The sequence below is a fragment of the Engraulis encrasicolus genome, chromosome 9, assembly GCF_034702125.1.
Source record: "Engraulis encrasicolus isolate BLACKSEA-1 chromosome 9, IST_EnEncr_1.0, whole genome shotgun sequence".
Taxonomy (NCBI): Eukaryota; Metazoa; Chordata; class Actinopteri; order Clupeiformes; family Engraulidae; genus Engraulis; species Engraulis encrasicolus.
In genome coordinates, this window is record NC_085865.1 from 19,748,281 (window position 1) to 19,760,780 (window position 12,500).

General features: G+C 46.2%; 1 protein-coding gene across 1 annotated transcript in view; it reads right to left on the reverse strand.

The window, feature by feature from the left end:
* dap (death-associated protein) overlaps positions 1-12,500 on the reverse strand; it is a 34,719-nt gene that overhangs the window by 9,851 nt on the left and 12,368 nt on the right. The window contains exon 3 of the mRNA XM_063206719.1: positions 4,168-4,210. Coding sequence (XP_063062789.1) covers positions 4,168-4,210 — 43 coding nt within the window. The remainder of the gene's footprint in view (positions 1-4,167; positions 4,211-12,500) is intronic.

The window sequence follows — 12,500 nt, forward strand, 5'->3', positions numbered from 1 at the left end:
CCACGATACGATTTCCTGGTGAACCAGTAGCCTGTAAGTAACAGGCTACTGGTACACTGCCCTTTCACGCCTCTCCGCAGGCGGGGTTTAGTCAAAAGATGCTTGCACGCGGTTGGAGCAACCTCATATGAATGACATGACACTTCGACCACTCACGTTGAAGCTTTGTGACGTAGGACGTGTCGTCACGTAAGCGCTGCCATGTCGGGAACCAAAACAGAACAACATCCTTTAGAAAATCAACTTGAGGTATTTTGGATAACACCGCTGAAATTACTGCTTCCATCCCGACGCATGATAACTCCTCGCACGCCGCCATTACTGTTGTGATTCAGGGAGGGGGCGGGCACAGCCGAACTACCCTGGGGGAGGGAGTTGCGTTCGATAAACGTCATACCCACTGAAATCCCTCCCTACGATCCTGATTCGTCGTGCTGCCCCGTTTATTTCGTAAACGGAGGAGGAGAGCGAATCACAGGTGTACCAGAAGGTTTGTGTAGCCCAGCCCCCTGGGCGTCAACACATAGCTTCTGGTTCACCAGGAAAACGATACGATGTGATTCGATTAAATCGCCGGCCGATACAGCGATACATTTCGATTTTATTTACATCCCTATACATTACCGGTAGTTAGGACTGTGTAGCGCTTGTGCTACAGGTATATGAAGCTAACCTTTATTTCTGCTGCACAAATATGAAACACATCCACACTGTTGAGAGACAACCAAAGAGTTTACGTTTATTTAAATCTTGAAAGTGACCACTATTTTTGAGAGCCAAAGAGACAGCTACATACCGCAGATCGTCTATTTGTTCACATTTCAGTTCCTCTTTAAGGGGTGCCAACTGTGTTACCAGTTTAAAAAAAAAACACACCACAAGCAAATAAGAAACCCACTATCAGAAAAGTAAACAGGAAAGCAGTCAGCAGTAGCTGGTAGGTACCTCAAACACCACAAACACACACACACATGCATGCAGACTCAGACACAGGCACAGTCAGACACACACAGACCCGTTAAATACAGTATAGCCAGCCAACTGGCCCTAGGCAGGCCCTACTTCTTTTATAGGTGCTCATATTGACATGGTGGCAGATAGACGAATAGTAGAGTGCGTCTTAATATGCGACCTTGCCTCCTCCACTTGCGCTTGTCTCCTCGTCCCGCCTCCTGGCCCCTCCTCCGTGGAGAAAACGATGAAGTTTCCCAGCTGTCAGCCTAGCCACAACAACTTTTGAGGGACTGTTTTTCATTCACCATCCCAATTGCAAATGAGAAAAAGATTCTACAATTGAGCTTTTGCAAGATATTGAAATATAATGCTGTTGTCAGTGATGTCGTCATGACGAGAAGCAAGTGGAGGAGTCAAGTGGAGGAGGCAAGTCGCATATTAAGATGCACTCGTAGTTGTGGGATGGCCCGTCTGTCTGACAGCCATTCCTCTCCCTCTTCTTTGCTTCTTAGCCAAGTGTAACCCCTGGCTTTGCTCGGATAACAGACGGCCGGACATAAAGCAATAGTGGCTACAAAAGCTCACATTTTAGTATCGGGCTGACGCCATTGCTCTGGCCATTACTTTCTGCCGTTCTCTATTCTCTTTCTCTCTCCTCCCTCTGTCTCTCTCTGTCTTTCACACTCTCCGTCTCTATTTCTCACCACATCTACCCATTTATTTTCTGTAAAATAAACTCATGGGTGGATGAATCACTTCCGTCTGACCTTCTCAAGGTCAATTATTTGGAATTGACATTTAAAAAAGGCATGTTTAGTGCCAGCAGCCCATTCGGTGCCCAAGGTCCAGCATTAATCCAACTCACTCATTCCCGCGCTCTCTCTCTATATATATTGGCTTTACATCTCTCCCTCGCTCTCTCTCTCCATCTCTCCACCTCCATCAGCATTTCTTCCATATCCATCTCTTGCTCCGACTCGTTCCTCTTCCTGCCCATTCTCTACCTTCACTGCCTTTCTCCTTGCTCCCTCTTTCCTGCTCTGCATTCGTCTGCCTCTGCACTTTGGCTCATTTTCTGTCTCTCTCTCCCTCATTCTTTCTTTCTTTCTTTGTCCTCCTCTTCTCCTTCAGCCAGCTCTCTCATTCTCTCTCTCTCTCTCTTGCCTCAGCACAGCCAACCTTCATGTTCTGTCATCCACTATTCAACAGCATTGATCATCACTTTCCTCCTCTGTCTTATCTCTTGCTGTCTTTGAGCCCACTCTCCTTTTCATCCACCTGTGTAATAATACCTGCTGATCAGGGAGTCATTCACCGGGGTGGTTGGGTGGGTGGGTTGTGGACCCAGTCAGCCCCTGGTGTCAGGCACCCCGTCACACCTCCCTGGGGGCGGAGAGTAGGGGGGCAGTGGGATGTGGTGGTAGGGGTGGTGGGTGGTGTACTGAACCAATGACCTGCTCTCTGCACTCCCAGACTGTGACGGATAACTTTCTCCTCTCTATGGCTGTATGCAGTCAGAATGCTCATTCATATTCACACTGATGCCTCCAAAGCAGATTTTCTCACCATGTTTGGCCCTATGCTGGGTAATAAAGTGTTCTTCTAAACACTGGCTTTGGCCAAACTGTGACTGAGCAGTGAAATAAATAAAAGAGCATGTGGTGTAAATGGGTTGAACAATTGCAGACCAACTCTCGCCAATTACACTACACTGGTGGGGTCTCTCTCTCTCTCTAGCCTCTTTTAGCTAACCCACCCTTTCCTTTCCTCTCCTCCCTCCCTCTCTCTAGCTCCCTCTCTCTTTCGGTTCCCCTTTCTGTCATTCCTACTGTCTCTCTATTTCTCTCTCTCTCTCTCTCTCTCTGAACAAATCTGGTGTCATAATGGTGCTGTGTGCTCTGTTAGGAATGATGAATTGCTTTTTACACATGTATTGGCACCTGGCTGAGATCTTGTAAGATGTATTTACCTATGTAACTTTTTTTTTTTTTTTGCAAAATTCTCTCTCTCTCTCTCTCTTTTTGTCGCTCTCTCTCTCTGTCGCTCTCTCTCTCTCTCTCTCTCTCTCTCTCTCTCTCTCTCTCTCTCTCTCTCTCTTTGTCGCTCTCTCTCTCTCTGTCACTCTCTCTCCCTCTCTCTCATTTAGAAGCTGTTACGACATGACTATGGAGAAATAAGTTATTTGAAGATTGCCAGCAGTCAGTTGGTGCCATAATGGTAATCACAGGCACCAAGTAGCATACTCCTACGCACCCGCTGGAACTGAATGGATGCTGCTGAATATTGCTGCTTCCACTCATGAGTCCTCAGGTTCCTTATAATGCAATCAAAGAGGCACAGTAGCACGTCTTTGACAAGACAGAGGAGGTTCACCATTATAATGTTCAGGTTTAAAGGGAAATTACCATGCAACACGCAGTCTCATTGCTCTCCCAATTTAACACGTTTCTTTGGCTTGTAGCTTAACAAGGAGACGGGAAAGGGACATTGTCACAACATACTGTGCCAATTATACAGGGCGAGAACACTGTGCCAGATGTAGGCAATGGCTAATTGTCCTATGGATTCTCTGCTGGCATTCAGGCTCGTGTGCAAAGCCCCATACACATGAACACATACACATAGAAACAGAATAGAGTGATCTAAAACTGATGATCAAAAAGGTTCAGTCTTTTGTTGTTGGTGGTGGTGAAATCAACATTACAAACAAAGAAGAATGTCCGCACACTGCTCCCGTGTTGCTTTTTTATTTGTTTTCTCAAGTGAGCGTTTTCGAGCTAGTCGCTCTTCATCAGTCTGAAAGCAACACGGGAGCAGTGTGCGGACATTCTTCTTTGTTTGTACAGTAGCCTCTTCTGGGCTTTTGTCAAGCACCTGCGTCTTGGATGTGCGCACCACTAACCTACTGGGTGAAATCAACATTGCCATACCGTAACAACCAAGCAGCCTCATGTTCAAATGGGCAAAAAGTAAATATTGAGGAGAGAAAACACACACACACACACACACACACACACACACACACACACACACACACACACACGCACACGCACACGCACACGCACACGCACACACGCACACACACACACACACACACACACACACACACACACACACACTTCAGTCTTTAAGTGCCACTATGGTGGACATGTGGTCCCCTTAGTAGTCAGTAGGAGTGCTGTGTGGTGTGGGGGTCAGGGGTGAGGGTCTTACCTTGGTAACTACTCCTGAGACGACAACCGTTGGCTTTGGTGGACTGTAGAATAGACAGGGGGGAGAGAGAAGGGGAGAGAAGAAAAAGAAAAAAAGATGCTATTAATATACAGCGTTTGATATTCCATTAACACGTGATGTTTGGATACATAACACTAACAGGGCTGTAACGATATTGTATCGAACAGAGAAATCGTGACAGTCACAATACTGTATCGCGATGCAGTTTTTAATACTTGTAACCTGCTCTACCTATAAATTATCATCTACATTTTTTTGTGAAAAAAATAAAAAAGGTACATTTAAAAAAAAAACATGCAGTGTATCGAATCAAAGATCGTGATACGAATCGTATCGTGAGTTCAGTGTATCGTTACAGCGCTAAACACTAATAATGAGTTTCCATCCACAGTGACTGAATTAGGCAACATCTTATTCACACATGCACGGATACACGACCAGACAGTTTAAACTTGCAAACATTGAAGTTTTTACAGTGGGATTTATGATTCCCCCCCCTGCTACCAAACCTAGGGAAATCATCAGGGATGCTGCTACACAAGCAGCCCTGCTCTGGCCCATTATATACATTTACTGACTGAACCCCAGCCAGGACCTCACACTGCTCAACGAGAGCACAGAGGTTTCAGAGCGTGACTGCACAGTGCCACTGGTGTTTCCTGATGAAAAATGTATGTGCGCGTGTATGTGTGTGCGTGTGCCCTTGTTTGTATGCGTTGTATGTTTGCACCTCTGTGTGTGTGTGCTTATGTAGTTTGTCAGTTATGCGGGTTTAGAGTGCATAGCCTAGAGCTCCTAACCCTAAACAAACACATGAAGTGTGAAGTCAGGACAGGACAGGGGAACTGAGCAGAGGGGGGGGCGACCCCCTGGTGATTCACTGATGAACATTCCAGTCAGTGTTGCACAGTGAGTGAGTGAGTGAGAGAGTGAGAAAGTGTGCGAGTGAGTGAGAAATGCAGTGCTGTTTCAGTGACTGTACCGTACATCTACAACATGCATATAGAATTGACAGACAGACAGACAGACAGACAGACAGACGCCCGCATACATACACACACACACACACACACACACACACACACACACACACACACACACACACACACACACACACACACACACACACACACACACACACACACACACACACACAGATAGAGATATCAATTCAAGACAACATTTTGTTGCTGACACAGAGAACGAAAAGATAGACAGACAGACAGACAGACAGACAGACAGACAGGAAATGACCCCATTGAGCATCCTTAACTAGCGAGCTGAGCCCATGTTGGTAAGGAGAGAGGAGCAGCAGAACTAGGGCATGGAACTACTGGCGTCGGGGACATAGCACAAATCCTCCTCATGGATCCCAAGACACTGGGAGTGATGGGCCAAACACCAGTGCTGTCCAGGCCTGCTGCACATTCAGCAGCACAGAGATGCAGGAAGATGCCTCAGGCCAGAGAGAGAGAGAGAGAGAGAGAGAGAGAGAGGGAGAGGGAGAGGGAGAGGGAGAGAGAGAGAGAGAGGGGAGGGGGAGAGAGAGAGAGAGAGAGAGAGAGAGAGAGAGAGAGAGAGAGAGAGAGAGCGCGAGCGTGAGAGAGAGAGAGAGAGAGAGACACCAATAGAGTGAGAGAGAAGGAGAGAGCGCAAGATATGTGCTGAGGCCTATTATCATGCGCTGGGCTAAATAACATTATGTTTTGGACCACATGCTAATGATGATGGGGCCTCTCGTCTCATCGCCCTGGGCTAAAGGATATAAATTCAACCTCAAAGAAGCAGCTTGACAAAATACAGATGGGCCACAGCAACTCCTGGCAAGAGAAGCATAGCATATGCAGGTAGACACAGGGCTGTGAGTGGTGAAGGCCAACATTAGCAGGTAAACATAGCCTACAGAGTACACCGTGTGCTGTTGCTACATTATCATAATCATTTAGACCATCACATCTTTTTCTATGGTGATGGTGGGTTATAGTGGTGTGCATTGGCACTGCCTTCATGATTCGATTACGATTCGGGAGGTAGCGATTCGATTCGATACAATTCTACGATGCATTGCAATGCATTACATTTCTACTGAAAGCAAAGCAAATGTTTCATCAGTCACGATGAGGCAATACAAGTAGTCAGTAGATACTGAGCAACATTTTATTGACTGTTTTCTGTATCAGTCTTCAATTTCAATGCTGTGAAGTGCTTTTATTTAATTTAACATTCATTTGCTCCTGAAATATCCACGGAAGTAATTGAAACTTAAAACATTTGCCGCATTGATTCTGGAACTTGCCGCATTGAATTGAATCGTCCATGCCCCACATTGCATTGCATTGCCGAATTGATTATTGTTGACGCTACTAGTGGTTTATGCATTTTGGGAAACACACATAATTGCCTCTGCCCTGATGAAGGTCGCACCTTGGCTGAAACATGTTGGCATTTATATTATTTCTATAATGATTTAGCCAATTATTAAATCTATTGGATACTTCAACTTCAGTTCTTCCCTATTTTCATCAAAGAGCATCTTCAGATCACCAATCAATTAAGACTAACATTGCGGCCCTTCAAACCTCCCCTATTGTTTTGATCATTCTTGATAAAATCGGGAAACAAATGAAATGCAACATTGGAGTGTGTTCTGCAGAGGTTCATCATTTTTTTTTTTTTTTAAATGCACAATTTCTGAACACTTGAGACTGAACATCCTTATCAACTCCCCATGTGCCTATTATGCTAAAAGGGTGAAAAGAAAAGCACCACGGTAATCAAAAACAGACACGGTCATCAATTTTAAATCGATAATAATTATTATTCTCTAATCTATACACTGCAATGCTTCAGAGCTCTTGATGTGCCAGCCTATCCATTAGAGCAGGCCTGGTGGCCCACTTCTCAAGAATAATCCATTTAATTTAGAAAAAAAGAACATTTTGATCTAAACGTCACTCCATTTACAGCTGTGAATGACGGGGATGGAGAGCAATGTTGCAGGAAGATAATGAGGATCATTTGTTGATGGCAAAATACACACGCATACACTAACCAACACACACACACACACACACACACACACACACACACACACACACACACACACACACACACACACACACACACACACACACACACACACACACACACACACACACACACACACACACACACGAGAAAATGAACTTTCAGCATTGCAACTAGTCAGGTCAAGAGCAATGCAAGTACTTTCGGAGTTCCCACAAATACGGGAACTCCTCCCATTTTGTCGATAAGCAAACAACCATAAGCAAACCAAGGGAGGCAGGTCAATCATGCCGTTTGGGAAACGTTAATTGTTATGCTCTTGGTCAGACCAAGTCTCGAAAAGATTTGAACGTTGATGACAATCAGGCTAACTCAGTGCAGCCTGTAGATAAAAACAATTTTGTGCCAACATTACAGTTGATGTGAGCATTTTGCAATTTCTTTAAAACTCAACATTTTGTCTTGGTTGTTTATCAAGGATACCATGTTAAAATGTAATGGTTTAAAAATTCTGGTACACGTAAATATACGGGTCATGTGGCCCGCTGATGGTGGCGATGAAAAATGTTGGCCCTCTTTATCAATACCGGTGCCCATCCCTGCTATAGGCTACATCATCCCATGTGTTGTGGTGATAGGTTGCAGTACCATTCTGTACCATGAGGGATTTTTGGGGCTAAGCTGCCAAACTGCTGTGCTTTTTGAACTCCCATAACTTTCACATTCGCCCAAACTAATCAGTGATGCTCTTTAAACTTTCTGACATTAGCCCACCCTTTCACAAACTTTGGCTGTCAAGCCTTTCAGGCTTCATATAACTTGGAAAACAAACTCTTTTACAGTCTTTTGTATGGAGGCAGGCAGAAGCCTTTAGAAGACTGGAAGGCAGTGTCAGGGTGTGGGAGGCAGAGTGCTTCTGCTCTGTGACTCTAAAGGCAGGGGTGGGTTATGATTCCATGGGCCCCTGGGCCAGACAACAAGGAAGGGCCCCTCCCCATGGGTGTTTCTAGTCTACAAAAAGATTCAGGGTTTTAGAGTAGACGTGAGAGAGAGAGACCTTATGTTGTTGGGGGTTTGTCCTTGAACAAAATATTTAAAAAATACAGGTAAAAGTGTGATTTAAATGGAATATGAATAAGGAAATATAGAGGTCGGTAGACCTCTAGGCACTCAAAAGGAAGGAGACAAAAAAGTAGAGTGGTGAAAAAGTAAAAGTTAAACCGAAAAGTGAACTCAAGGATACTAAAAGACACACAACCATCAATGCAAACAAAGATTCACAAGCACACACGCAAGCACACACGCAAGCACACACGCAAGCACACACGCAAGCACAGGCTTCATCCATTGGGGAGAGCATGTTTTTGCCTGCTGCTTTCAGAGCTCACTTTTTGCCTGCGGGTGGCTGGCCCCGTCAGGCTCTGCAATGACTCTCATCCATTTAGAAAAAGGAAACCGCCCCTTTGAAGAGATGGCACAGCACAGCGGAGTTGAGTCAGGAGAGGAGAGAGGGTCAAGAGAGTGATAATTGACCTTGACAAGAAAAATGAGTCCCCGAGTGTGCCACCTTGTTAATACTAGGCGTGGAAAAGTTAAGAGGGTTCATAGAGTTTCTGTTTGCCACTTACCGTACATGGTAAAGGCTACCATGGTGATGAAAAAAATAGGCTAATGAGAATGATATCACCTTCGTGGAGCTCGGAGACATCATTTTTAAAGTGTATTTTTGGGAATTTTGCCTTTATTTTGATAGGGCAGTCAAGCGAGACAGCACAGTATTTGGAGAGATGGAGAAAGGTTGGGAAATGACACAGGCGGGATTTGAACCTGGGTCCCCATGGACAACCTCCATGACAATTAATTACTAATTAATTTATGAGCATTAGCCGTTGTTGTATCGCCTGACGTCTGAGCAAAAAAAAAAGAAGAAAAAGCCATTGACCTGTACATGAGATGATTGAAACCCCTCATAACATCTGCAGTATTCTTCCACAGCTACTGTTATTGGTGTTCCTGCCAAAAATGTAGTAGACAGTTTTTCCAAAAGGCTTGGCATAGCCAGTCGCTTCTCCTCTTTTAGAATCAACATGTATTCTGTGATGGTTTACTGCGGGCTCTATTCTCCCTCTCGCTTCATGGGACCAAGAACAGTGACATCTCACCAACACTACTGATAGTACAGTTGGGACCAACTGAAAAAAAAATAAAGACTAATAAACACAATATGTCATGTGTCTCATATATACATATCCCAAACCACTGCCTTAACTGCCACAGACTGTATTCCACCAATGCAGTACTACACACTCCCATGGGACTCAACGGTAGTTCAGGAGTGAAGGTGAATAGAAATGTTGTGACATATTGTGACATTTGTCAGAAGCCACATGGGGTCTCACAGCATCTTGCTATCCAAAGTAAACACGTTCTTCCAATTTCAGTTTAGAAAGTTTCACAAAGAGAGAGAGTGCACTGTAAAAACGAGTGTTAAAATGACACAGACTGTTGCAAAGGACTAGAAGAGTAACAGCCCGTGTTCAAACTCAGCTCTCCAGGGGACCACAGAGTGATGTGACAGAATTTGTCTGATCATAAGCATCGACCTTACTCAGACTCTGCCATTTTCACTCGTCTCACTCTGAAAAACACGTCAAAAAATGTTAACCCGATATGCCAGTATACTGAAACAGCTCCATTGACATTGAACTTGCAAGTTCTGCTTTTTGGCAGAAAATGCTGGCCCTTAAATACCAGTTCCGAGACAATGGAAACATGACAAGGTCAGTGTGCTGGCTTGGCAGGTAGGACCAGGAGGAGACAGCTAGCCAAAGATGCCCTTGGTGGTGGTGGTGGTGAGAGAGAGAGAGCGTGAGAGAGAGAGAGAGAGAGAGAGAGAGAGAGAGAGAGAGAGAGAGAGAGAGAGAGAGAGAGAGAGAGAGAGAGGAGCACAGACAGACAGAGACAAAGAGAAAGACAGAGACAGATAGAGAGACAAAGAGACAAAGAGACGGAGAGAGCGTCCAATGCTGTATCCCAGATCTGAGAGCCAGAGGAGAGTCCTTCTTGGCAGCCTGCCTCCCCAGCCGTGCCACAGATAGCGGGCAGGGGCGAGGGGACAGCGCCTTGGCAGGGACCTCTACTAATCCAGCCCCATAAGGGACCCGGGGAGTGCCACTCACCCTGATGGAAAACGCTCTCTCTCTGTCTCTCTCGCCGACTGCTGAAGCAGCTTTTTAATGAGTGCACTGGCTAATCTTGGATTAAAACGCCTTTTCTTTTTTGTCTACTGTCTCTCACCCATCCTCTCGATCTGTCGTTTTTTTCCTCCTCCCTCACTCTCTCTCTGGCTTGCTTGTTTGCGGTGCAAATCTCAGAGAGCTTGCCCCCTGTACCCTAGAGATGGAACTCAGAGATTGGTTTCGTCTGAGTGGTGTGTGCATTCTTCCTGACCTCGGACACTGTGTGTATGCGTGTGCGCGTGTGTGTGTGTGTGTGTGTGTTTGTCCTGCCTTTAAAAGTGGCACACCCGAGGTCACTCACATCAGAGACTTGCAGAACCCATCCCATAAACACTCACTCACTCTCACTCTCACACTCACACACACACACACACACACACACACACACACACACACACACACACACACACACACACACACACACACACACACACACACACACACACACACACACACACACACACACACACACACACACACACACACACACACACACACACACACACACACACCACCTCTCCCCTTACCTCCCTCAATCATATCTCCTTCATCTCCCTCCTCCCATTCCCCCTTCCCTCTCTTCTTCTCCGGCCGGCGTGGGTCAAATAAGGGTCAACGTGCCCTCGCACCATCCATCCATCCACCAGCCCAGCCCAGCCAAGCCGAGACTACCGCAATAACAGCGTCATTTCACATCTCCGTGTGTATCTTCTTCTCTGGATAAGTCATAAAAAAACAAACACTAAAGCCAATCAACTCGTGTAAGGGGCTTGCAATGCAGGCGTCTGGCCTGGGTCAGAAAATAGGGAGTCGGTCTGATGTAAACGCAAGTAAGAAAACAAGTGGAGGGAGGCTGAGGACGGCGGCTGAGGCAGGTCAGTTATTTAGCAGGAGATGCATGAACTGCTTAATTTCAATGGACAGAGGCGGTGAGCAGCAACACTTGAGAGAGTCCGCAGGGCTGCAGTAACACAATGGAACTGCAGAGGGCAGTAGTGAGCCTGAGAACATCAACTCTAGCTGTCATCAACTCTAGCCGCCCAAACACACGCGCGCCCACGTACAAACACACACACACCTCTTTCATATCCACTCTCTTACACACACCTGCGTACACACACATACACGCACACGCATGCGCACACACACACACACACACACACACACACACACACACACACGCACGCGCACACACACACACACACGCACGCGCACACACACACACACACTCCACTGCCTGCTGAAAGATATTACCACAACTCCCTACTGACTCCAGGCAGGGTAAAGAAAGGTGGGAAAGAGGCATTTTGAAGTAATGCTGCGAATAAAGGGGAGAGGTGCAATCAAAGGGTGCAGCTAAGCGGCTAAGGCAGCGCTACGCTAAAGTAGAGAGAGAGCTACAGGAGAGAGGCAGCCAGCACAGACCTAGTCTGTGGGCACCAGACTTCCAGGTCCAAACAAGCTCAGTGTGTGTGTGTGTGTGTGTGTGTGTAGGCTGTAAGCGAGTGCATAAATGCACATGTGTGTACGTGCTTTGTATAAGAGTGAGCATGCATACATTAAATTTGAGTCCTGCACTGTCGCGCCTGTGTGTGTGTCTGTGTGTGTGCGTGCATCTAATGTAATGTATCTGTGAATAAGTGCTTGTTGAAGAGGTGTCATAGTGTGGTCGGAGGAGCAGGGTCCTTTAAGCTTGGTGGTGTGGAGGATGGCTGTGAATTGAGTGTCTTGTGCCCCAGGCCCAGGCCCAGTCATTAATAGGCTCTCCACAGCCACGGGCAGCAGTAGCAGCAGTAGCAGCAGTAACATTAGCAGCACTAACAGCACTGACTCCCTGAAAGAAACTGTTGATTCACAAGCCATCTTAAGATTAGCAGCCCAGGAGCCAGGAGAGGAAAACCAAGACAGAGGAGAGGAGGAGAGGGGAGGAGAGGAGAGAAGAGGAGAGGAGAGGAGACAACTGAGAACGAGGGAGTGTGGGTGAGGTGGTGATTGTGTCTCTGTGTATGTAGGTGTGTGTGTGTGTGGGGGGGGGGGGGGNTGCAG